Source organism: Gopherus flavomarginatus, chromosome 4 (genome assembly GCF_025201925.1).
Source record: "Gopherus flavomarginatus isolate rGopFla2 chromosome 4, rGopFla2.mat.asm, whole genome shotgun sequence".
NCBI classification, from domain to species: domain Eukaryota; kingdom Metazoa; phylum Chordata; order Testudines; family Testudinidae; genus Gopherus; species Gopherus flavomarginatus.
In genome coordinates this window covers 40818617-40846540 of record NC_066620.1, presented here as the reverse complement: position 1 = coordinate 40846540, position 27924 = coordinate 40818617, and the positions used below count along the sequence as shown (strand labels likewise).

General features: G+C 42.0%; 1 protein-coding gene across 6 annotated transcripts in view; it reads right to left on the bottom strand.

Annotated features, from left to right (window-relative positions):
• The window catches only part of THADA (THADA armadillo repeat containing), a 317566-nt gene that overhangs the window by 37968 nt on the left and 251674 nt on the right, over positions 1 to 27924 (bottom strand). For 5 of the 6 annotated variants that reach the window (XM_050951710.1, XM_050951707.1, XM_050951708.1 and 2 more), the window contains 5 exons: positions 20373 to 20785; positions 19748 to 19869; positions 13523 to 13595; positions 11821 to 11965; positions 277 to 408 (listed from right to left, as the gene is read on the bottom strand). In XM_050951710.1, the coding sequence (XP_050807667.1) occupies positions 277 to 408; positions 11821 to 11965; positions 13523 to 13595; positions 19748 to 19869; positions 20373 to 20785 (885 nt within the window). Of the gene's footprint in view, positions 1 to 276; positions 409 to 11820; positions 11966 to 13522; positions 13596 to 19747; positions 19870 to 20372; positions 20786 to 27924 lie in introns of those variants that run through there. The other variant, XM_050951713.1, reaches the window with a different exon arrangement.

The following is a 27924-nucleotide window of genomic DNA, read 5'->3' as shown; positions in this document are numbered from 1 at the left end:
AAGAACCATCTCTAAGTACTGTAGCAGTCTCTCCTAAAAAAACACATAACTATATCCACATTATACCAAGAAATGTAAAAACTAAAAAAAAAAAGGGTGTTAAACCTCCATAATTGACCATTTTCTTCTACAGTATGTGATGTCACACTGTGATGTGAGAGTCACTTTACAATTATCAAGCATAAAAACACTGTCTTTTGTGCTGAAAAGGGAAATATTTTCTTCTCTCAAATACCCAGTAATGTCCAAGTCAACAGAAAAATTACCAAACTTTACCTGTTTTGTTACAGATATTGCTTTGAGACTGGGCCACCCTTATGACATCAGCAGCTGTATCCCTTACTATCAGCTCTTCACTCTGCAACAGCAGAACTACGCATTTCCACATGGCGAGTGTACTGGAGAGACCTGAACATTTACAAAGAGGCAAGGCATTCAGAATTTTGCTTCTTACAGATAAATCAGAACAGTTACAGGAATATTTATTCTCACATCTAAAAATGACAAAATTTAGTGAAACGCACAGAAAAAGGGGGTGAAGGGGAGAAAAGAGGAGGACTTGTGGCAACGTAGTCAAAATGCTGTTTGCTCTGTAATGCTGAAGTCTGAACAGCCAGCCTATTTTTCCCACTTTTCTTCTCTTTTATCTCCTGTCATAAACAGATAGTAGGGTTTAACAGAACAGAAGTACTTCATATCTCTTTTGCCTGTAAAGGGTTAACAAAATCAGTGAGCCTGGCTGTCACCTGACCAGAGGACCAATCAGGGGACAGGATACTTTCAAATCTTGAGGGAGGGAAGTTTTTGTGTGTGCTGTTAGAATTTGGTTGTTGTTCACTCTGGGTTCTCAGAGGGACCAGACGTGCAACCAGGTTTCTCTCCAATCTCTCCAATACAGGATCTTATAAGTTCAGAATAGTGAGTACTAGGTAGATAAAGCAAGTTAGGCTTATGTTTGTTTTCTTTATTTGCAAGTGTATATTTGGCCGGAAGGAGTTCAAATTTGTATTTTGCTGAAAGGATTTTAATTTGTACTTGTATACTTAGGCTGGGAGGGTATTCCCAGTGTCTATAGCTGAAAGACCCTGTAACATATTCCATCTTAAATTTACAAAGATAGTTTTTACTGTTTTTTCTTTCTTTAATTAAAAGCTTTTCTTGTTTAAGAACCTGATTGTTTTTTTATTCTGGTGAGACCGCAGGGGACTGGGTCTGGATCTACCAGGGAATTGGTGGGGAGAAAGGAGGGAAGGGGGAGAGAGAGGTTAATTTTGTCTCTGTGTTAGGATTACTTTCTCTCTCAGGGAGAGTCTGGGAGGGGGAAAGAGAAGGAGGGGAGAAGGTGGATTTTCCTCTCTGTTTTAAGATTCAAGGAGTTTGAATCACAGTGATCTTCCAGGGTAACCCAGGGAGGGGAAGCCTGGGAGAGGCAACGGTGAGGGAAAGGGTTTACTTTCCTTGTGTTAAGATCCAGAGGGTCTGGGTCTTGGGGGTCCCTGGGCAAGGTTTTGGGGGGACTACAGTGTAATAGGCACTGGAATTCCTGGTGGGTGGCAGCGCTACAAGTACTAAGCTGGTAATTGAGCTTAGAGGAATTCATGCTGGTACCCCATCTTTTGGACGCTAAGGTTCAGAGTGGGGAATTATACCATGACATCTCCCCTTAATGGTTGGCTCTGTCTGGTCCTAGGAGTAGGTAGCTGGTGAGAGGAAAGACCATCTTCAGCATCAAACCAATGCCGGGATACTCAGAGTCTTGAGTAACCACTAATGCTCTGACATTTCTGCAGTTCCTGTGAGTGTGGAATTCTTGCTGGGCATTAGAAGAGTGCTGTTAATGTGGGTGAGGATCCAGCAGGTCCTTGAAGTAATGACATTTGGCTGGAGGTTCTATCTGGAGGTGTCTGGGGAACAGCAGTATGTTGGGTTGACGCTAAGTGGCTGTATTAAGAAAGCTTGCTTGATGGTGCTGCTCTCTGGTGCACCTCAGCTGAATTTATTGCTCAGGTTGTGAACGTCATTGATGATAAAGAGAATATATTGGGACTTCTCTTGAAAAAGTGACTCACTGCTGACCACACCATATCACAGATTACACTCTGGAGCTTGGGGAGCAACACAGTGGTTGCTTAGGTTTATTTTTACCACATTGCTATAGGGGAAAGCACTTTTCTGTCAGGTTCTCCCTCAGAGGTTTATGTGATGGAGATTTAGGTGGAGAGTTAAGCCCACGTTATTGCTTGCACATAGTGGAAGGTTCTTAGGTATTGTGTACCCAGTAGGGTTGCCAACACTCCTTTCGCCAAGAGTCTCTCAGAATCAGGCTCTATCTCACAGAGGCTGCTGAAGTCAAACCAGGAGATTTTAGGCCACTAAAGGTCAGGCAGCGCAGCAGGGCTAAGGCAGGCTTTGGCCCCGCGCCTCTCCCAGAAGTGGCCAGCACGTCCCTGCGGCCACTAGGGGAAGAAGAGGGCTCCAAACGCTGCCCCCACCGGAAGCACCAACTCTGCAGCTCCCATTGGCTGGGAACTGTGGCCAATGGGAGGTGAAGGGGCGGTGCCTGCAGGCAGGGGCAGCGTGTGGCGCCTCCTGGCCTCTCCCCTAGGGGTCATGCTGGCCATTTCCAGGAGAGGCGTGGGGCCAGAGCAGGCAAGGTGTCTGCCTTAGCCCCACTGCACCGCCAACTGGGAGCCGTCTAAGGTAAGTGCCGCCCAGCCGGAGCCTGCACCCCAACCCCGAGTCCCCTCCCTGTGCCAGCACCCCAAACATCCTCCTACACCCCAACACCTGCCCCAGCCCTGAGCCCCCTCCCACACCCAACCCCCCTCCCAGAGCCTGCAGCCTGCACCCCAACCCTCTGCCCCAGGCTCAGCTGCGAGCCCCCTCCCACACTCTGTACCTCTTCGTCCAGCCCAGAGCCCGCATCCCAAACCTCTGCCCCAGCCTGGTGAAAGTGAGTGAAGGTGGGGGAGAGTGAACAATGGAGGAAGGGGGGATGGAGTGAGCGGGCCGGGTCTTGGTGAAAGAGCAGGGCCTCGGAGGAAGGGGTGAGGTAGGGCAAGGGTATTTGGGTTTGTGTGATTAGACAGGGAAACTGGCTATCATACTGTAGCATAATAATTATTCTGCTATAGCTATTTCAGTATAGCTTCCCTCGCATACACACACTTGGAGACTCTATTTCAGAATAATAACTCCACTTTAATAAATCTAGAATCAAGACACTTTTATTCTGGAATAGTTTCCACACAAGGGTGGGAGGCGTTTACACCAGAACAGCTATAGTGGAATAATTATTCTGCTATAACTATGCCAGCCAATTTCCCTGTGTAAACAAGTTCTTACAGTGTTCTCAAAAGAGATGTGGCAAAACTGAAAATGGCCTCTCTGGAAAGGCTTCTTTTCTTGACTCCTCAGGCAACATGCAGGATGAACAGTCCCTCCTCCTGTCTTAACTCAGGCCTTCTTTGGCCCTCTTCTTGGGGAGAAATGCTAGGTCAGACTGCCTACTCTTCAGGCCTTGCCCTTGTTGATAAGACTATCAACCAGGGTGCCAATTAATGCCAATTTTGGTTTCAAGTGGGACACATCTGCCAGAAAAGGACTGGAATTACTGACTCATTTCACATTTTGATCACTGCTAACTGTAGCCCAGTTCAGACCAGTGACAGAGATGAAAACTTTAATATTCCAGTACCAGTCATTCAAACACCCCAGTCTCCCTCATTTTATATTAGTGATAAAATCTGTCTTATTACTGGCTCTAACTTTGGTTCCAGGAGTCAAGATTTCCAAATGTGATAATCTCAGGCACAGTACATAAATGCTGCATCTACCTGGTACCAAAGGATTAGAATAGATTTAGCCTAGCTAAATGCTATCAGTATCATTTAACAGACACGTTTCCAAACAAATAGTTTATTGTCTCATTTTTAGCTCATTCGACATCTCAGAAGACAAGATATGTCCATTTTATATATTAAGCAAAAATATGTTAATTTCTATTCTCACTTTCTTTCAAAATTAATTTACCTTGAAAGTCTGTGAGTCAATGCAAAGTTGGCATTACATCAAAGCTAAGCTTTCAAAGGCTCTGTATATGTTATCAAACATATGGAATACATATACTCTTCATATGTTCTTAATGGGTTGAGTAAGTTTGTTTATTATCTGATCAAACCCCACCATCCAGCTTTCACATCATTTTATTATGTTGTATATTATGTTAAAACAATTCAACAGCCAGAGTCTAAAAGTTTCCGGTTAGGCCAAGGCAAGAGATGACATACTACAACTAGCTAGGATACCCACACACTTCATGTTGAGGGTCCAAGCTGATCGTTTGAGAAGGTCAGAGTGGAATTTCTTTCCCCCACCTCCTATGTACATAACTGCACAGATGGCTAGACACATTATGGAAATTTCTCACTTTCATATGAACCACAAGCTACTGATCACTGGTGGAGGCTGCATGCTAGACCCACATTCTGCACCAGTATGGTAACTCCTATGAACTTATAGGTAAATTAAAAAGTGAGATAAATAGCAGTGTAAGTAAATTAAATGCTGAGGGGCAGAAGGGTGGAACTATACCAGGAAAAACAACTAAAAGAAGGCTTTAAGAAGGTGTACAATAACATAGGGGGCTAGAGGGACAAAGGGAAAAAAACAGGAGTCAAGACACTGCCTGGCTTACAGAAGTAGCAATGGGATATAGAGTGTCAACTAAGAATCATGTATTCAAATCCATTTCAGCAGCAAGTGAAAATAGCTACCATCTGAAGATTGCTTTGTGACTAGAGTAAAAGCAGTTGATGGTATAAGTCCAGTTCTAAGGACACCTGTGTTCATAGCACACAAAACTCATTGCCATGACAGTTGGCAGCACTGCGGGAAATCTAAGCAGAAAAGCCAAAGAAAGTCTGGGCATGGAGATCAGATTCACCTCTCATCCACCTCACTTTGGTTTGTCTGTGAGAGAAAATTGGCAATGCCACTATTTATGCTGTGTCTGTTTTGTGTATCACTAAAGAATATTGATTTTCAGGACTGTCAGTGTGGCACCTTTTTTTGTAAGCACTAACTTCATTCCCTCCTAACCATTTATTTATTTAAAGAACTTTGAAGCCAAGCCAGACCAATACAATCTTCACTGCATATCCCCGCCATCCTGTTGTAGACACGAGATCAGAGATGATAGCTTTTAGATGACAGACTAATGTGCAATGGATAAATAATATCTATTTTATATATCCTTAACTAGAGCTGGGCAAAATTTTTTGGACGAAGAGTTTATTTATAGAAATATGCAGTTTGGGGTCATCCAAAATGATTTGAAAATTCACCAAATATTTTTGTCCCAATTTTTTTTTGGGATGAGGGGCTATATTCACAAGGGGACTTAGGAGCCATTCACAAAACAGCCTCTGCCTTATAGCATTGTGATTATAGCACTCCCTGGAGACATGGGAGATCCAGGTTCAAGTGTAACAGGGAGTTTTGCAAGGGAGTTCTCCAGGTGAAGGAGGAGCAAATACAGCATCTGTGGGGTAAGTGACTGTCTGTAGTGTGTGTGTGTGTGTTTGTGTTTGGGGGTTACTTGCTGTGTGCTGAGCTTGTGTTTGTCACTCTGTTTGTTTGTCTGGTGGTTTGAAGGACCGTGTGCTGTGGCTGGCAGTTGGAGGCCGTGAGCTTCAAAGGAAGGTTTGAAAGCTTGAAGCCTCTAGTAATTGGCTGAGCCTTAATCAGTAGGCGGGACATAAACTCAGGCCAGGGCTTTATAAAGCTTTATAAAGCCGCGCACAAGCGACCAGGGAGTTTTGCAAGGGAGTTTGGAAGGGGAGTGGGAAGGGGGGGAGGTCCCTTGTCGGTCCTACCTGTTCCCCTGTAGTCCCCTTAAAACCTAAAATCCAAACCATATTCCAAAACTCCTTTCTTTAAACCACCCTTTCATTAACTAGGAGACAATGCAGGCAGAAGCCCAGCAGCAGAGTGGGGGCTATCCAGTTTATTGTGCTGAGTGTAGCATGTATGACTACCTGCCTTGTGGGCGGGTGGCGTATGTGTGCAGTCGATGCAAGGAGCTCCTGGCCCTCAGAGACCACGTACGGACTTTGGAGGCCAGGGTTGCGGAACTGGAGGAGCTAAGAGAGGCAGAGAGGTATGTTGATGAGGCTTTCCGGGACACTGCAGAATTGTCTCACCTCCACTCAGACAGCCTCTGTGCTGTTGATGAGGAAGGCAGGCCCAGGGAAGCAGAGCAGTCAATGGGAGCAGAGGGAAACCTTCCCATAGTTGGGACCCTCCTTCCAGGTGGTGCTGGGATTGCCCCGCACTGAGGTTACCTCTCTGGGGGAGGGAACTCCAGTTGCTAGGAAAAGGCAGGTGTTAGTAATGGGAGATTCGATCATTAGAAACGTAGATAGTTGGGTTTGTGATGACCGAGAGAACCGTATGGTGACTTGCCTGCCTGGTGCGAAGGTTGCGGATCTCTCGAGGCATCTAGACAGACTTATGTATAGTGCTGGGGAGGAGCCGGTGGTCGTGGTACGTGTAGGTACCAATGACATAGGGAAGGGTAGGAGAGATGTCCTGGAAGCCAAATTTAGGCTGCTAGGGAAGAGACTGAAATCCAGGACCTCTATGGTGGCATTCTCAGAAATGCTCACAATTCCACGTGCAGGGCCAGGTAGGCAGGAAGAGCTTCAGAGTCTCAATGCGTGGATGAGATGATGGTGTAAAGAGGAGGGCTTTACGTTCATTAGGAACTGGGGAAACTTTTGGGATGGGGGGAGCCTATACAGGAGAGATGGGCTCCACCTAAACCAAAGGAACCAGACTGCTGGCACTAAACATTAAAAAGGTTGTAGAGCAGTTTTTAAACTAGGAGATGGGGGAAAGCCGACTGCTGCAGAGGAGTATGTGGATCGGACACAGACTTCTCTTAGGGGAGAGTCTGATGATAGGGAATCTCCAGGTTATAGTCAGGAACAGAGGACGGAAGAGGATAACGTAAGGGCCGGATCAGATGATAAACAGTCACATAAAAAAGAATCTGGCACATCAGAAAAGGGCAGACAAATAAACAGGGACAAGTTTTTAAAGTGCTTGTACACAAATGCTAGAAGTCTAAATAATAAGATGGGTGAACTAGAGTGCCTTGTGATAAAGGAGGATATTGATATAATAGGCATCACAGAAACCTGGTAGACTGAGAGCAATCAATGGGACACAATCATTTCGGGGTACAAAATATATCGGAAGGACAGAACAGGTCGTGCAGGGGGAGGAGTGGCACTATATGTGAAAGAAAATGTAGGTTCAAATGAAGTAAAAATCTTAAGCGAATCCACATGTTCCATAGAATCACTATGGATAGAAATTTCATGCTCTAATAAAAATATAATATTAGGGATCTATTATTGACCACCTGACCAGGACAGTAATAGTCATGATGAAATGCTAAGGGAAATTAGAGAGGCTATCATAATTAAGAACCCAATAATAGTGGGGGATTTCAATTATCCCAAGACTGGACTGGGAACATTTCACTTCAGGACGAAACGCAGAGATAAAATTTCTCGATACTTTAAATGACTGCTTCATGGAGCAGCTGGTACGGGAACCCATAAGGGGAGAGGCAACTCTAGATTTAATCCTGAGTGGAGCGCAGGAGCTGGTCCAAGAGGTAACTATAGCAGGACCGCTGGAAATAGTGACCATAATACAATAGCATTCAACATCCCTGTGGGGGGAAGAACACCTCAACAGCCCAACACTGTGGCATTTAATTTCAAAAGAGGGAACTATACAAAAATGAGGCGGTTAGTTAAACAAAAGTTAAAAGGTACAGTGACTAAAGTTAATCCCCTGCAAGTTGCATGGGCCCTTTTTAAAGACATAATAGAGGCCCAACTTCAATGTATACCCCAAATTAAGAAACAGAGTAAAAAAACTAAAAAAGAGCCACCGTGGCTTAACAACCATGTAAAAGAAGCAGTGAGAGATAAAAAGACTTCCTTTAAAAAGTGGAAGTCAAATCCTAGTAAGGCAAATAGAAAGGAGCACAAATACTGCCAGCTTAAGTGCAAGAGTGGAATAAGAAAAGCCAAAGAGGAGTTTGAAGAATGGCTAGGCAAAAACTCCAAAGGTAATAACAAAATGTTTTTTAAGTACATCAGAAGCAGGAAGCCTGCTAAACAACCAGTGGGGCCCCTTGACAATCAAAATACAAAAGGAGCGCTTAAAGATGATAAAGCCATTGCGGATTCTTTGCTTAAGTCTTCATGGCTGAGGATGTTAGGGAGATTCCCAAACCTCAGCCGGCTTTTGTAGGTGACATATCTGAGGAACTGTCACAGACTGAAGTGTCCACTAGAGGAGGTTTTGGAATTAATTGATAAACTCAACATTAACAAGTCACCGGGACCAGATGGCATTCACCCAAGAGTTCTGAAAGAATGCAAATGTGAAGTTGCGGAACTATTAACTAAGGTTTGTAACCTGTCCTTTAAATCGCCTTCGGAACCCAATGACTGGAAGTTAGCTAATGTAATGCCAATATTTACAAAGGGCTCTAGAGGTGATCCCGGCAATTACAGAACGGTAAGTCTAACGTTGGTACCGGGCAAATTAGTCGAAACAATAGTTAAGAATAAAATTGTCAGACACATAGAAAAACAAACTGTTGAGCAATAGTCAACATGGTTTCTGTAAAGGGAAATCGTGTCTTACTAATCTATTAGAGTTCTTTGAAGGGGTCAACAAACATGTGGACAACGGGGATCCAGTGGACATAGTGTACTTAGATTTCCAGAAAGCCTTTGACAAGGTCCCTCACCAAAGGCTCTTACGTAAATTAAGCTGTCATGGGATAAAAGGGAAGGTCCTTTCATGGACTGAGAACTGGTTAAAAGACAGGGAACAAAAGGTAGGAATTAATGGTAAATTCTCAGAATGAAAAGGGGTAACTAGTGGTGTTCCCCAAGGGTCAGTTCTCAGACCAATTCTATTCAATTTATTCATAAATGATCTGGAGAAAGGGGTAAACAGTGAGGTGGCAAAGTTTGCAGATGATACTAAACTACTCAAGATAGTTAAGACCAAAGCAGATTGTGAAGAACTTCAAAAAGAACTCACAAAGCTAAGTGATTGGGCAACAAAATGGCAAATGAAATTTAATGTAGATAAATGTAAAGTAATGCACATTGGAAAAAATAACTCCAATTATACATACAATATGATGGGGGCTAATTTAGCTACAACGAGTCAGGAAAAAGATCTTGGACTCATAGTGGACAGTTCTCTGAAGATGTCCATGCAGTGCGCAGAGGCGGTCAAAAAAGCAAACAGGATGTTAGGAATCATTAAAAAGGGCATAGAGAATGAGACCGAGAATATATTATTGCCTTTATATAAATCCATGGTACGCCCACATCTTGAATACTGTGTACAGATGTGGTCTCCTCACCTCAAAAAAGATATTCTAGCACTAGAAAAGGTTCAGAAAAGGGCAACTAAAATGATTAGGGGTTTGGAGAGGGTCCCATATGAGGAAAGATTAAAGAGGCTAGGCCTCTTCAGCTTGGAAAAGTGGAGACTAAGGGGGGATATGATAGAAGTATATAAAATTATGAGTGATGTGGAGAAAGTGGATAAGGAAAAGTTATTTACTTATTCCCATAATACAAGAACTAGGGGTCACCAAATGAAATTAATAGGTAGCAGGTTTAAAACAAATAAAAGGAAGTTCTTCTTCACACAGCGCACAGTCAACTTGTGGAACTCCTTACCTGAGGAGGCTGTGAAGGCTGGGACTATAACAATGTTCAAAAGGGAACTGGATAAATTCATGGTGGCTTAGTCCATAAATGGCTATTAGCCAGGAAGGGTAAAGAATGGTGTCCCTAGCCTCTGTTCATCAGAGGATGGAGATGGATGGCAGGAGAGAGATCACTTGATCATTGCCTGTTAGCTTCACTCCCTCTGGGGCACCTGGCATCGGCCACTGTCAGTAGGCAGATACTGGGCGAGATGGACCTTTGTCTTCAATATTGCAGGAGACTACCCTAACCACTGGGCTTTGGGTAAGGCTATGTTTTAGTCACAAGTATTTTTAGTAAAAGTCATGGTTAGGTCATGGGCAGTATACAAAAATTAATGGCCTGTGACCAGTCCATGACTTTTACTAAAAATACCCATGACTAAAACTTGCAGGGGGGAAGAGGGTGGCATTGCCAATGAGTGCCACGGGTGCTAATGGAGGGTGCGGGCAGTGGCGTGCGAACCGGGAGGGGGTTGACGGGGCTGGCAGGCTCCCTACTTGGCTCCGCCCCTCCCCAGCAGCAGCAGAGTTTGGGTGTGAGAGGGGGTAAGGGCATGGGACAAGGTGTGGTGGGCTCTGGGCGGCGCTTACCTGGGGGGCTCCCTGGAAGCAGCGACATCCCCCTTGCTCAGCTGCTAGGCGGAGGTGCGGCCAGGCAGCTCTGCGTGTTGCCTCCACCCAGACCACAGCTTTGCCGCTCCCATTGGCTGGGAACCACAGCCAATGGAAGCTGAGGGGAAGTGCCTGCAGGCAGAGGCAGTGCGGAGAGCTGCCTGGCCACACCTCCGCCTCGCAGCTGAGTGAGGGGGATGCTGCCGCTTCCGGGGAGCACCCCAGATAAGCGCCACCCAGAGTCCGCCTCACCCCATCCCATTCCCCAAACACCTAACCTCTCCCACACCCAAACTCTGCTGCAGGTGGTGGGGGTGGTGGCCCAAGACTGCCCCAGCAGTGGCCAGTGCACCTGGCAAAGGGGCTGCCTGAGCTGTCCCTGAGCCATGCGCACCAGCCGCTGCAGCAGTCACAGAGGTCACGGAATCCATGACTTGCGTGACAAACTCGTAGCCTTAGCTATGGGATATTGTGGGGTGGATCTCTCTCAATGTCTCCCATTGAAGCTGTTCCACTTTCCATGCTAAATATTCAGGGACTGGAGCAAGGGCTGGAACCTGGATGTCTCCTCTCCCTGGTAAACACCCTAATCAACATTCTAGAGAGTCATTCTCACTCTCTTCTCTCTTTCTACATGGTAACAACAGTATTTTATAGGAGGAACCAAATATGTGGCAAAAGCAAAAATATTTTCAGTGATGTTCATGCACTGATTTGTGGGCTTAAAACTTTTCCAGCTACTTTAATACAACCAGATAAATAAAGTAGCAAAGGAATGGATGAAACTGCAGGCTTCTCCATGCTCACAGATTCCTAAAGTGAAATCCTGAGCCAATGAAGTCAACGGAAATCTTACCATTGACTTCAGTGGAGCCAGAACTCCACCCACAGATTTTGAGGTCAAAAGGGATTTCCTGATTAACACAGACCATAGAACTTCATCTAGTAATTCTTGCCTTGAATGCAATAACCTGTGTTTGAACTAGAGCACCTTTTTAAAAAAGACATTCAATCCTGATATCAAAATTTCAAGTAATGGAAAATTCACATCTCTTTGTAAGGTGTGCCAATGGTTAACTGAATTTTCACAGTTTCAACTTTCAACCATTGCATCTTGTTATGTCTTTTTCTGCTTCACTAAAGAGCCCTCTAGTAAATTATTGTTCCACATTAATTCAGTAAGATGAAACACGCCATCAGCTGTTCCAATATTGAAAGGGTCAATTTAAAGTGCATGATACCCTTTTAAGTCTTTCAAAATAACTGATTGATACAATTAAAACACATTCAATATATAAAATATCATGTACTGTTGAGTTTCATTTATTCCAGTCTTTAAAGTGTTCCATGAGAATATTGGTGCTTAATCCTAGAAATTTACTCACCAAGGATAAGTTTCTGATTGGTCAGGAAAAGTGGTGTAATATTTATGAGGACTTCTGCAGCTGCCAATCGTATAGCTGTTTGTTCCTCATCTCCACAACAAGAAGTTACTAACTGAATCCACTGTCTCATTTCAGATTCCATAACCTGAAAGCACAGAAATGCATGTGAGTATTCTACAGTACAATTTAGAGCGGATTCTGGATCACACTAAACTACGAACCGTTACATTAACTTTTTTCTAAAGCAGCAGCCAAAGTCCTCCCTGCCAACAATGAGCCATAGAATGCAAATCAAATAAAAAGAACTACTTAAATAGGTGCAAATCACTCATCATGCTTTAGTAATGAATATAAAATACTCCATATATAGGTAACAGCTTTAAGACTCCATGATTTACACTGATTATCATAGCAATTCTTGTCAGCATTGCTACAGGTTAGGCTGTGCCAACAGTTCCACTATAGACTTATTTTTTCAAGGTTCATCATACATTTTATTGTAACAATATATTCCAGATTTCAACTTGGCAAACAATGTATCTCCTGTGAAGTGAGGTTTACACAGTTATTTTATATTTCAAAATCTGAAAAATGTACATTCTGCCATTTTTTAAGATAAGAGGATGCAAAAAAAAGAGTAGCAATTGTTTCAATTTTTCTACTTTTTTTTTTAATGAGACACTGCAGGCCATTATCACACAGTATAGACTACTTCTGCCAGGTATTCTGGTGAATTTTTGAAAAGTTTTCCATTTAGAAAAGCAATTACTGCACATGGAACATTTTTACAATGAAATACGTTCAATAAGTTTTAAAAATAACCCAAAATCTATATCTATCTATTTATCTGTACATGTATTTACACGCATGGACATCTGACAGACATTAATATCTCCAGTAACATTGTTCTTTATATACAGTATTAATGGATTTGCAAATTACCAATTCAAAATGGAAGTAAATCTTCTGGGTTAATAATGTGTATTTGTATAGTCTACAGTTTACAAATTTATAATATTTATAAGGGCAGATAACATTATGAGGACTTATTACCTCTCTCTAGTATTTTAAACACTAATCTTAAAAGGCAATTAAGTCTGTATCTCTGTACATAGCTTCACCTGCTGTTCCTACAATGTGACTCAAGGTTTTAGCATACAGCAGGTGATACTGCATATGCTGGGGATGGAAAGGGCAGCAGTCAAAGCTTTGCATTTCCTTTTTTCCCTACGTCTGAGTCTCAATATTCATTTCCCAGAAATACAATACACTTGAGCTACATGGATTATTACTGGATTCCTATTATGGATATGCATGTTAATTATTTTTTTCTCTCCAAGGCAGAGTGACTATCAATGAGGACAATAAATTGACCTTAAAAGGTGAAATCAGAAGTCAGATGCACATTGAATCCATTAGCACTTAAAAGATGTGTTTTATATACTCAAATTCAACTTACTGAGAGACTGAAATATTAAAATGATGCTGATATGGCTTCCAGTTCATAATGTGGCAGTGTGTACAGAGGGAGAGACACACTAACATAACAAAGAACAACTAACACTACAGGTACAATTAAACCAAAAGGGTGTTAAAGGGATTTCTGTCCAAGAAAAACCATTCAAGCCTTCTATCACAATATAACAAAATAACAAAACATTAAAAAGCAATATGCTTGGGATTGAGAAACAAATCTCTTTACCTCTTGGCAATTCTGTACAAGATGGGTGACCAACTTTGAGGCTAATTTGAGAGCAATACTTTGAATTTTAATGCTGTAAAAATAAGGTAGAGAACACATCATAAAAATACAGTACATTTTACCATCGCCTCACATCTAAAAACACTTGGTAATCACCACTGGCAGCAAATATTAAAATACCTTCTCACTTGCCTAACACATTATACACCGTTAGCTGCAGCCAGATTGAAACCCAACACAATCTAATCTGTTATGAATGTTCAGCACCTGAACACACATCCAGATGAGAAATAACATTTGTTTTTTTTTGGTTTAGTCATGAGGATTTGTGTTTCATGAATATAAACCTCCCTGTATCATGATACATCAGGTATTTGTCATGTTCAAATAGGGTTTTTAAAGGTTAGATTACAAACTGAGCACACAATGGTCTTTACAATTCTCAATTTTTGCTGCATTTAAAGTTAATATGCAAATGGACATAAACTGTTCTTTTAACTTCCCTAGAATCAATTTTCTTCCTATCTAGCCACTTCCTTTAGAGTATACATAACACACACATATGCAGATCCCAAGTCAACATACAAAGACAGTAGTATTCTTTCATGCTCTTTCAAGTGATAAATGAAGCACAGACCTTTAAAGTTTTGTCTACGTCAACAGTTTTCTTCAAGAGTCCTATCACTGCTCTTCCACCATTTCTAGCGCTGGTGGAAGTGCTGATGTAGTTCAACTGCGTGAATTTTACCCACTAAGTCCTCTAATATGGTTAGATGGCACCATAGTTGAAATGCTGGCAGTGAGTCTTGACAATTGCTTTCACTATTGATTGCATTGGTAGACTTGCCACAGTGAGAGTAGAATGATGGAAATTTAAGGGGAAAAAAGTTAGTGTAGGCATAAATGGAGGTTACTTACCTGTAACTGGGAGTTCTGTGAGATATGTAGTCGCCATCTGTATTCCACATGTGGCTTCACATGTGCGCCATGCACCCAAGTCCGGAAGTTCTAATAAGCAGTGTCCATTGGCCTGCACATGCACAGTAGATCTCCTTGTCCCAACCAAGGGCACAAGAGGCAGTGTGGGCCGATGCCTCTCCAATTCCTCTTCTGACCAAGAATCCAATAGGATCCAAAGCAGAAGGGATGGAGGGCAGATAGGGGAATACTGATAGGGACCACACATCTCAAAAAACTTCCAGTTACAAGTAAGTAACCTCCATTTCTTCTTCAAGTGCTGGTCCCTATGTGTATTCCACATGTGGGTGACTGACAAGCAGTGCTCAGACTGGAGTAAGAGGTGGGGGGAAGTTGGCAGCAAAGATGCTTGCAGTACTGCAGTTCCCACTGCTGAATCCTGGAGCACCATCCACATGTTCGCTAGACATTATACGCCAGTTCAGGCCTCTGCTGTGGATATTGCTTGACCTCATGATCTTTCTTCTATGGCAAGAAAAAGTCTTGGTGATTTTCTTATAGGTTTAGTCCTTTGCAGATAGAATGCCAGGGCACGTCTGAGATTGAGGAAAAGAAGTTTCTTCTCTTTAGCAAAAGTGTGGAGTTTTCGATAAGGGATAGATAATTGGATATTCTAGTTGACATGGAATTCAGAAATAACCTTGGAGAGGAACCTAGGATGGAGATGAAGGGATACCTTTTCCCTGTGAAAAAACATCTAAAAAGAGTCTGCCATGAGAGCTCTCAATTCACTCATCCCTCCTTGCTGAAGCGATAGCAACTAAAAATTGTTGTATTATGCAGTGTGTTGTGGACGTCAGTCCCAAGATAATAGCCAAACAAGATGGGTGAGGTAATATCTTTTATTGGATCAACTTCTGTTGGTGAGAGAGACAAGCTTCTGAGCCACACAGCACTCTTCTTCAGGTCTGGGAAAGGTACTCACAGCATCTGACCTATTAGTACTCATCCTCAAAGAAAACTTGCACAACTCTTTCAAAAGACAAACTTGGGAGCTTACATTCATTACTCTGCTAGACACTAAACATCATGAATTGAACAGAGACATTGGATTTTTGGATTATTACAACAATCTTTAACGCACTAACCCACTCTTTTTGTCCAAGGGCTGTAGGGTGTTAATGGGTCACTCTACCTTGAATGTACCCTTATAATATGTGCTAACTGCTTCTGCTAAACAATCTGTTCCACATTACATTTTGCTGTGATGCTGAGAGTAGCTTTCCCAGACCTGAAAAAGAGCTCTGTGTGGCTCAAAAGCTTGTCCCTCTCACCAACAGAAGTTGGTCTAATAAAAGATATTACCTCACCCACCTTGTCTCTCTAGCAACTAAAAATGAAACTTTCATGGCCAGGTGAGACATGAAGCAAGTCACCAAGGGTTCAAACAGTGGTCTAGTGAGTGCTGACAGGACAAGATTGAAGTCCCATTGAAATGTAGGTTTGACCACTGGTGGAATGGTCCTGATTAGGCCCCTCATGAATCTTACTGTAGCTGAGTAGTGAAAACAGAAAGTCTTCTGGTACTAATTGCTGCAAGAATGACTTGCAGCTCACTAATGGAAAGGCCTGAGTTTTAGAAACAGGAGATAACCTAAAACAACTGGAGTACGTGCAGTGCCTGGAGAAGGTTGATTATGTTGCATCCAGGTAGAAAAATGTCTCCATTTAGCTAGGTAGCAGGTCCCAGTTGAATATTTCCTACTTTGTGTAACGATAGCCTGATTAGGTGCCGAACAGGAGCGTTCTATTTCTGATGACCATCCACACAACAGGCTATGAGATGGCGGGAGTCCAGACTGGGATGTCTGATTCTGCCCCCACTTCTGAGTTAGGAGGTCCAGAAAGCGGCAGATTCTACTTGGGGGGAGGGGAATCTGATATTTTCAAGAGTTCTGGGCACCAAAGCTGCTTGGGCCAATTGGGAGCAAGGCAAATGACTCTGGCCCTGTCATACCAGATCTTTCTCAGGACCTTTGGTAATAGGAGAAAGGGAGGAAAGGCATAGCTGAGATTGTTTGTCCATGACAAAGTGTCACCCTGGGAGTTGTGACCCACAGCTCCTCAGGAGCAGTACGAGGGAAGCTTTCTGTTCATTTGGGATGCAAAGAAATCTCATTGAGATGTAGCCCACTGAATATTTCATTCACGACAGAGTCATGAATCTCCCACTCGTGGTCTGCAGAAAAGTGCCTGCTCACGTTATCTGCTTAAGAGTACTGAGCACCTGGGAGGAATGTGGCTATGATAGTGATGCCGTTTTTGATTCACCAGTTCCAAAGCCGAACTGCTTCCAGGCAAAGGGGAAGAGATCTTGCTCATTAGTTTATGCGAAAGATTGTGGTGATGTTGTCTGACAACACTTGGATATGGAGTGAACGTATATGTGGGGGAAAGGCTCTGCAAGCCAGGCAGACTGCCCTCAGTTCTACTATGCTGATGTGCAGTCTGGCCTCCCATGGGTCCCTATACCTTGCGCAGTGTGATTGTTCAGGTGAGCACCTCAACCCAGAAGGGAAGCATCTGTTACGATGGTGGCAGTGGCAGTGTTGAAGGGAATGCCCATTCTCACTCTCCCCAGGTTTGGCCATCACATGAAGGAGGTGATGACTCTGGCATGAACAGTCATACTAGAGTTGATGTGATCTTTGTCTAGTGCGTAGATCGACTGAAACCAGGCATGTAGACTTCGTAGATGAAGCCTGATGAACAGCATCACATAAGTGCATGAGGCCATATGGCAAAAAGCGAGGGCCACAATCTGACTGTAGTCCTTGGTCTAATCTGTGCTATCAGGCTGCTCATTAACTGAAACCATTCTGTGGGAAGGAAAACTCTTACAGAAACAAACAGAGACCAGTGTTACTCCAATGAAGTTTATCATCTGTGCGGGTGATAAAACGGACTTTTCTTTGTTTATGCAGATGCCCAGAGCTGCTAGAAGATGGAGCAGAAACTTTGTAGACCTACCAAGAGCCAATCGTCCAGACATGGGAAAACTGTAACTCTGATGTCTCATAATGGGCTCCCACCAAAGAGAAAACCTTTGTAAATACACTGGCTGCTGTTGCTAGCCAAACAGAAGGACTTTGAATAAGACATGTTCTTGGCACACCATAAACTGCAGGAACCTTCTGTGGGAGGGATAAATGCCTGCATGAAAGCATGGATCCTTCATGTTGAGCGCCGCAAACCACATCCTCTCCTGTGAGGAGGGGGATTATCGATGCTGACATAACCATCCTGAATTTCAGCTTTCAAATAAACACGTTTAGTTGATGAAGGTCCAGAATGGGTCTCCATCCTCTGTCTTTTTGGGACATTAGGAAATACGGGGAATAGAACTCTCTCCCTTATATTGAGGTGAGATATGTTCTATTGCCCCTCATTGTAGGGGGGAGTTCATCTCTTGGTAAAGAGTCACCTAGAGAGAGTGGTTCCTGAAGGGGGACCAGGAAAGGGTTTTGTGAGAGCAGAAGGAGAGGAACTCAATGGAGTATTCTTGATGGATAATTTCCAAGAGTCAACTGTCTGTCGTGACAAGGAGATCTACTGCGCATGTGCAGGCTAATGGATACTGCTTGTTAGAATATCCGGACTCTGGTGCATGGCACCCATGGAATACACATATGGACCTGCACTCGAAGAAGAACCTAGTCAGGTTCTTCAACAATTTCATTCAACAGTGGTAGCCATGCAACCTTGGTTTCAGGACATGTATGTAATTTAAGAGCTTTCTGCTTCAATTTCTCCATTTAAACTTTGACAACTTTTAAGCAATCTGCATATCCTGTAGCAAGCTAACAGGATCAGTATAATGAAAATATATAAACATGTGAAAAAAATTACAATTCTAAGAAGATATTATGAAATTGACAGAGAGAAACAAATAATTACAGTGTTCGCCATTAAAAAGCTAGACTATTCAAGTAATTATTACACAGTGGTATCTGAGTTACCGGTTAACATGCCTATTCCTCTCTCAAGTCCTTTCTGAAACACTGCCTCTAAGAGTCCTAAAGGCTCTTGACTTTGAGACACATTTGCCCCACCCAAACTGGGTAATGTGCCAAAGACAGTGCAGCTCAGCTGAACCCCACATATCTAGACCATACAGTGCATCATGAAAGCATCTTACACGTTCTCAGAAGCTAACGAAAGGAAGAGAGCATCACAGTTTGTACCTACTGGTATGCCTTGTACCTACTCAACTGAAAGTGTGTATTTAAGTACACCTCTACCCCGATATAACGCAGTCCTCGGGAGCCAAAAAATCTTACGGCGCTATAGGTGAAACCATGTTATATCAAACTTGCTTTGATCTGCCAGAGTGCGCAGTGCAGCCCCCCCCCGGAGCACCGCCTTACTGCGTTATGTCCAAATTCCTGTCATAGCGGGTCGCGTTATATCAGGGTAGAGGTGTATAAAGGATTCCAGTTCATTCAGAAAACATCTGAAAGTAGTATCTGCCTGATGGCCAGAATTTACCATTATAACTATACAGATAGATATATAAAACCAGGTGACCAATGTGAAAACACAGCAATAAAACTGAATGCCTTTGGGTTAATCCTTCTCTCTTTTAAAATCTCTTGATGGCCTATTTTAGGTAATAAAGTCATGAGCAATCCTGTCAATTCTTGCAATTCCAGTAAAAATCTTAAATCACCAGTATAGTTTCTTACAAACAATACTGTTGTAAACTACAGAATTTGATAGTCTCTAGGCAGATCCACAGATGTGAAACCGTAGAATAGAACCTTTTTAATCTACACAAATGAGTGAGAGACCCAGTGTGAATCAGAGTGCATTTGGGAGAAGTAATTGTACGTGACATGGTGTTCACTGATTACTATTTGGGAAGTGTCATATGATATACAGTGGCCCCACCATCTGACAGCTGCAGCATCTTGTTAATTCCCAATTGATTATTATTCACTCATTTATCGAATGTTCGCTTCCTGGTCTGGGACCGCTTTAGATAATTCAGAGCCAGATACACTTATTCAAAAATACAGCACACATGCTCCCTATCTCTCTGTAATAACCACTCACTTCTGTGAAACACCAATTTTGTAAACAGAAAGAAAACCTTTTTTTAATTTTATTTGTAGGTTTGGGGTTTACTGAAGTACTGAATTATTTCCTTCCACATTAAATATTCCTTCAATTCTGAAGAGACTTATTTAAAACTGCAAACAATGTATATTTTAATAGATTGGTAAAATGCAAAGATGGAGACTATACCTGTCAGAGGCACTTATGATATTCATAGCCCAGTTTAAGAACTCTTTTGGATTCATTTTTATAGAATCTTGTGTCCTTGGAAGCACATTTCTGAGATCCATACAATGAAGAATTTCTAGGACCTGCATGTAGAATCCACAAACAAAATACTGGTAAGTAAAAAAATAGTGACGCCAGCTGTATATTTTTTTCTGTTTTATCAGCAATGAATTTATCACAATTATATTTTAGACGTTATCAATCTATATCTAGTAACTGGGTGATGGGCTTCAAAACAATATTGTAGTTTATGTAAAAGATTCACTTCTAACAAATTGTTGACTTAATGTACAGACACCAAACCACGGTGAAAAAATGCACGTTTCCCAGCAGGACTAGAAAAGTGATAAGGATATAAATATTAGACAGCAGAAGTTTTACTTTTAAGCAAGAAAATGGACTTCCAACTCTCTATTACCAAATCAAAGTAAAATTCCTCGGTAATATTAACAGAAAGAGACCCATGTTATACTGCATATAATACAAAAGAGTCATGCTCAAAAATACAGCAGGGGCACTTTTTGAAAAGAATTAGACACATTTACTGAAAACATTTCAAATCTTGAGAAAAATGAATGGCTCCTACCTTACAAAAACATTCTGGATGCTTTTCTTTCATAGCCATCCTAAGAAGAATCACCTCCAAATCAGAAAGTAAGGACAATGGACCCATCTTTTCCTCTGTAGCCTGCTTAGAATTTACCTGCTTCCACCACAGCAGCACTGTTTCCAACATTGGCAGACGTACTTCGTGAAAGTCAGATTGAAGCAAGTGCACTACCATTGAAGAAGAATTCATCATTTGCTCTGCAACAGGTGAACTACTGTTTGAGAAGTCAGGATCAGCAGCCACTGAGAGCACAGAGATTATAAGTTTGGTGATACTCTGAAGATACTGTGTGAATCCTGGTATCGCAGAGAAGTAGTAGATACCTGTCATCAGCTCAGAAGCTGAGATAACCTTACTTATTTCCTCCCAAAAGCCAAATAACTCTATTCCTGAAATAGAATGTAAATAAATAAATAAATAAAAATACAAATTGATATTATACGTGTATTCTTGACAACTAAAGGATTCTATGTAATTAAAAACCCTGAGGTTTGAAAAAATGGCCATCACATAAATGCAGATGCTAAAGTGAAAACGTTATTTTCCTTCTTTGCTTTGAAGTGATCTGATTTATAAAATTACTGTCACAAATGCCTTGTTATATGTATTTATGTTTAAAGACTAATAATTCAAAAAATAAAAGAAACATTTTTATAAACTGTCATAATATAGTATTAAACTCTCTCAACTGTACAGTATAAACCAATCATATAAATGAGAAAAAGTTTCAAGTTCAAGCATTTTGGTTCCAAAACTGAAAAAGACCTCATATTTAGAGAGTCTGTGTCTCCAGATTGCTTCAGAGAAGTCCTCAATGGTATTTTAGACATGCAAAATTCCACTTGCCCCCTTGCTCAAGTAAGTAATAATTTTTGTCAGGGACATATGGTACGGTTCATGGTACAACAGGGTGAGCAGATTTTACACCTAGTCAGTAAGCTTTCATTATAACTTTGCAAGGCTGTAGGGACATCATAAGCTTATGGAGTAAATGCCCATAGATTTTGAGGGGAATTATTCTGACACCTCAGAAATGCAAGGCCAAACATCTACCGGGCTTACACTGCATGTTGCAGGAGGATAATGCCATTCTGGTATCTCTCTCCTTTTTCTACACATACCAGACACTTTTTCTGTATTTGGATGATTTCCGGCTTCCCTGTGCATGGTGGGAGATTGGATAATATGGACCTATTCTTCATGTTTCAAATAATGTATTGGAAACCTTCAAACAGGAACTGCAGGCCCACTTCGTAATATCTTTGCATATTTACTTTGCCTTAGGATACCAACAATGCTCCATATTCTCTCCAAAATTATTCTCCACAAAAATAAATACCTCTTATCTCAATATAGTGAAAATATTCTTGTTTTTATACCTTGGCATGAAGAAATTTTTCCAGTCTTTCATGGAAATATTTATTTTTCTGCTTAACTCTTTTCTTTGGCCAAACTCAAAACTTTTGACTAAACTGACAAACACATTAATTACCAAAGTAAATGTCTGTCTCTGTTATTAAAATACCAAACAAACAAAAACATTCTGCATAGTCCGGGTGATCAGCTGCTGCAAGAGAGAACAGGAACCACCCATGGCTGACTAAGCAGTGATGTTTGCAAGCAGCAAAGGGAGTTTTGTTGAGTCCTCCTTAACCCGGACGGTGGCAGATGCAACAAGGAGCCTCAAGAATGAAGGAGGAAGTACAAACAAGGTGCAAATGAGGTGACCCTCAGTACTTGACTGGGATGAGAAGGAACTGCCCCTCTCCCATAGGATATAAACATGGTTCCCATCATTGTAATATCTGAATACCTCAGAATCTTTTAATGTATTTACTATATATGGGGAAAACAGATACTACTTCACCCAAGGACATCTGATTTCTAAATGAAAAACACAAATTCCATAAAATATCTTGGGGAGGCTCCATGAAGTCATGGATATATTAACATCTCCCACAGCAATGCTGGTAGGTATTTTCCTCTCACTTGTGATCTACTCATATCTAGCCAGTCAGGAAGTGAAGAATCCCTTATTCATTTGAAATTGCAGAGGGAAATAAGGATGGCAGAATGGAATTACCACAGCTAGTCAACATGATTAGAACTGGTTAGGACCCTGGATTTACAACTGAAATGAAACACATCAGCTCCAGCAGCACACTGTCCCCTACCATAACTGCATCAGTATCAACTTGGAAGGAAGAATAGCACCTGCTGAATCACCAGTAGCACTTCCTGAAGCATTCAGGTGTTCCTTGGATAGCTCCCATTCAAGTCATTTTCAAGTCACTTCCTGCTTTGTTTATAAGATCACACAGATTTAAAGCTCAGGATTAAAGCTCAAGGTGGTGTGGAAATAAAGACAGAAAGAATGATTACAGTTTGCATACTGAGAGCTCAAAAATAGTACACTTTTACTCCACCCTGACCTATGAGGCCTTCCAAAACTGCCCTAGTCACACTGCTCTTCTGCCTATGCCTTAGTCCAGTCTTGCCTATGGGTGTATCCACCTCAATGAGAGTGACCAACGCCTGAGGACTCCAGTGAAACCCAGCAGAGCTTGCGTGATGGTATTTTGAACATCAGCATTGTCTACTGTTAGGTGGAGCTTGGCTTGTGAGTAGATTTTAGGAGTACCTTTTTTGAATTAATTCAAACTCTGTTTATAACTAAAATAAGAGAACATTTTAGTTCTACTAGTCCTATCTAAAAGCCTATGGTGATGTCTTCACTGTACAGTAAACTCAAATTTTATATGCTTGAGTTAACTCCTCTTGAGTTAGCCTAGCTCGAATGAGAGCAGCCACACTATAAAATACCACTCCAGAGGTACAGTGATTGGATCAGCAGCTGATAAATTGTGCTAACATGAGCTGTAACATGTACCCCCTGCACCACCACACGAGTTCAGAATGTGTATGTATTGATGGAACTCAAGTTAGAGGCAAGACTCGAGTTATAACTCATGTTAAGTCTGCAGTGAAGACAAGCCTTATGCACGTTGAAATTAATGTTTAAAACTTAGCGTATTGTACTTTAATACAGATACTTTTGTTGCTCTATCTAGTCTCCTGTCTGATTTTTTTCACCTTTTAGAAGAAGCTGTCTATCTACTCCCAAACAATAATCTCCTATGATAACTTCATGTTCAAAGTTCACACACACAAAATGTGACCAGGCCCCCTCGGAGGCCCAGAGAGGCCTGGGCCAGTTCCAGCTTTTGAGGTCCTAGCCATAATAAAAATAAAAAATGACGACACATGATCTTATCTTGTGCCATCAGAACTGATATCTTTTTATTAATCTTTATGAACATTTTAACTTTTTAATATGACAAAATCTATATCAGTTAACAAAAAAATGTCTTTTACCAAATCACATCTCTTATTTGCTTAAATTTGCATCTCTAAACTGAGAGTGTGTGTCACATTTTGGTCCGATAGGGATGCACATAAAAACAAGTAGTTAAATTTATCAAATGCCAAAAAATTAACAAGTGTCTAAATTTGAGGCCCCCTTTGAGCTTGAGGCCCAGGCCAAATGGCCCTCCTGGCCCCCCCTCTGATTGACCCTAAATGTGACTTCTCTGTTCAACAACCAGAAGTGTCTCCACTTACTCTCACCTATCCCCTGGGGGGTGGAGAGCTATTTTCTACCCTTCTCCACTCCTACCTCCTAACTAGACAAAGGATAGGCACCTGCACTCTTACATTTTCTCTCCATGTTCCCCCTAGAATCCTCTCCTCCACCTTCTCCAATATTAACTGGTCTCCCACATATCCTTTCAGAGTCTCCAATCCATCACATTCTCCCTCTTATGCCACATTCCCCTGCAGCCCCGTCAAGTCTTCTCATTGCCCCCCCCCCCAATTCCCTGCAACTGCCCTGAGTCTGTCTCCTATCCCCACTCCTCTGAGCCCACTCAGTCTGCCTCCTGCCCCCTCACTTTCCATTGCGCCCTCCTCAGTCTGCCTCCTGTTCCAACACATATTTCCTTGTACTCTTCCCTTGTTCTGCCTCACAGTTCCCCGTCCAATTCCCTAACACTACTCTGACTAGTATTCTCCTGTCCTCTGACCCTCACATGGTGACTAAGATGTCACCACTGTCCCTGATGGCAGCTGGTGTCAGCCCTATTTGCAGCAGTGGGAGATGGCAACCATTTTTGCTGGGAGCAGCCTTTCTTTCATTTGCAAAGGTGAGAGAGACATGGTGGCCACCTTGTTGGAAGGCAACACGTGGCTTCAGTCATGTTGACAATAATGAGGGATGCTGGCCATTTTGGACAACGGAAAAACTTCATAAGATTGAAGGCAGAAATCAGCAATTCACAAGAATCTTTTTAAAAAAATCTGAATATTGTGAGACTTGTGATAAAACTGCAAGAGCTGGCATCAATAGTGCCCCCCTTCTGATGCTTCGTCCCTCAGTTCTCTATGCGTAAAATGGGACTAAATATTTCCTTTCCTCGTTGGGCTGTTTAGTAATGTTTGTGAGGTGCAATGATGAATGATGATGAGGCCCATAAATACCTAATTAGGCAAGTAGCCAGGTGAGACAGATTTTTCAAATTCTATGTGTATGTAGGGAAAAAATCATCTTTTTGCCTAGAATACCAATCTTTTCCAGGACAAGGAGCTAACTTTATTAAACCAGAATATTGGGTAATCCAACCAAATTTCATGTTGATTTGCCTAACTGAAAGTCAGTGGGAGTAAAGTATCTAAAAGTCTGCACATTCTAAAAACATGTTTTAAATCTTTAGTCAAAAGAATGGCATTGACCATGTACCACATTAAATGCATCCGCACCCACAGTTTAGATAATTTATGACATAATGAACAGATGAAAATTTTTTTCAATTTGTCCAGATGGAATTTGTTAAATTTAACCTAATTAGACCAAATAATCAAAGCAGGCATTTGTAAGCCGCCAGTGGTCCCTCTCCTCCCAGCCCCCGTTATAATTGTTTGGCCACATTTCTTAGAGATTTAGGTAAAGAAAGTTAAAATCTCATTAAAATAACTGACCTTATACTTATTCTTGTCACATTAATTATTCAAGTTGTAAGGAGTATAAAGTACTTTTAACTATTTTTCCTGGATTTTACCATTATTAATTTTTAAGTTAGCCTTTCGGAAAGCTTACTTTACTTAATGTTTAGCTTCCTTTTAAGAGCAAGTTGTATAAAATGAAAACACTCACATTCTCAGCCTTAGAATTATATATAATATCTACCAGTTTATCACTGAGACAAACTGGTTTGGAGATTCCAGCTTCATTTTCACAAACTAGTTACTGTAAAACGTTTGGAGTTTTGATAATACATGGAAGCTAAAAAAAGTTTATTACATTTGGCAGAAACTCAGGACAAGTACTATGCGTACTAATTAGCAAAGAAAACCACAAATATATTTGACAAAGATAACACCACTGTAAAATATTTGTTCTAAGGATAGCATGGCCATGTGGTGTAAAACAAAAATAAAATGCCAGACAACTTTACTGATTGCCTGTTTTTTGTGTCTCACACATTCCAGATGCACTATGTTCTTGCAGTTGTACCTACTGACAAATATGAGCCCTTAAAGATGAGCCCTAAAAATAAGACAGATCTGTCCATTTTATTAGTTTATTTACTGCAGTGCATCATGGGACTGAGAATGCTAATTGGATACCAATCTGCACAATGCGTGTGAAACCTACAACACTTGATATAAGGAATAAAATGCTAAAAGTTGGCATGCAAGTCAGAATAGTTTTTCAATTTCAATAAATTGACTTTACCCGGATTACTGACCTGCTACGTTTTGGCATCAAAAGGAGTTGTCAACATAGGGTACAATTGTCAAAACACTCAGCATTAGTCTAACTTTACTCCCATTGACATTAATAAAAGCAGAGTTAGGCAAATGCTCGGAACTTCTGAAAATCCCACTCTTAAACTGTCAAAAATCTAAATATGGACATGAAATTCTAATGGCTTCATTCCATTAGGTTCACACCTTTGAGATCATACTCATGGTTATCTCTCTCCTACTGAAGCAACAGTATTTTTGAAAAAAGTATATAATGCTATAGTACTTCTGAAGTCAAAAGGAGTTGCCTATGCATATCTGAGGACAGAACTGGGCCCGAGGAGGCTGGCAGTATATGCATAGTAGAAAAAAGTGTCTATTAAGGACTTATACATAGACTTTTCTTTCATCTTTTCTCTGGTAGCTTTGACTGGTTTCCTTTTCTTCTTTATTTATATATTCTTATTTGATTTATGGGAGAACAGATGTTAAATAAACAAATATCTGCTTTTGCACACTACTCTGTGCAAACTCTGCCATTTACTATTAGAGCTCATACTATAATTTTATATATATATTTGCTTTTTATGAATTGACAAGAGCTATTGGACTGTAGCAAGGGTAAATCACTGAATGGCACAAATAAAGGGACATCTGTCTGAGGAGGAAAGGTTGTGTCTTGGAGGGTTTCCCACCTGTTACAGGGAGGATGTATGCTGTGTTGTAGCCATGTCGTAGCCTTGGGCTCCTGCCTTAAAAGGCTGAAAACAGCTCGGGGAGAGGGCAGGGAAGGAAAAGTGGGGATGATTGGGGAAAGCAGCCTCAGCTGGGGGCCATGCCCCCATTCAGGCCGAGGCCGGCTTAATGAGGGCCCAGCTGGCCCTTATAAGAAGGCTGGGCCAGAAGCCAGAGACAGACTCTCTGTAGCTTTGAGAGGGAGGGACCTCGCTGCAGGGAGCTGAGAGAAGGTACCTGGAGTGTGGCAGGGCTGGGGGAAGGCCACGGGAGCTGGGGAGCTCCAGCCTGGAAACCCCGCAGGCTGCGGCCTAGTGGAAGGCCAATTAGGTACTGGGGTTGCAAGGGGCAGCCCACGGGTAGGTAGGGGCTTTTACACTGCAGTCTGCCCCAGTGAGCGGGGGCTAGATGGTGACTGGCAGTAGCCCACGACTGAGGCAAGGTGGGTATAGAGGGTTGCGGGTTCCCCGGGTGGGGAGACCCTGAGACTGAAGGAGCATTGCCAGGGGGCAGCACCCCAAAGACAAGGGACACCGGGTCCTGGGAGCGGCAGTGGGACACTGGCCTACAGAGGGAGCTCTGGAGGCTGGAAACGCTAATTCCCTGAGACGACCAGCAGGAGGCGCTGCAGCGGTGAGTCGCACACCATGACAGCTACTAACCAGATGGAGTTACCTGCCACTAAGGAATTAGAGAGCAGCAGCCCGGAACCCAGATGAGCATGCTCTTTAGAGAAATCTGATAATAAAAAATATTGCACCTAAACAGATGGATAGTCCACCTAGTCTTGTACATTGTTTCTGGCAAAGGCCAATGCTGAATGTAATTGTGCAATAGTACAACATGAGCAGGAGTTCTTGACTTCAGCTGGTGTTTATTAGAATTTTCAAAAATAACTAGAAATACAAACCTGGCCTGATGTACATCCTGTAGCAAACTGGATCTAAATTTTGTGGCAAGGTCCCTGGGTTCTGTTGCATTCCCATGGAAA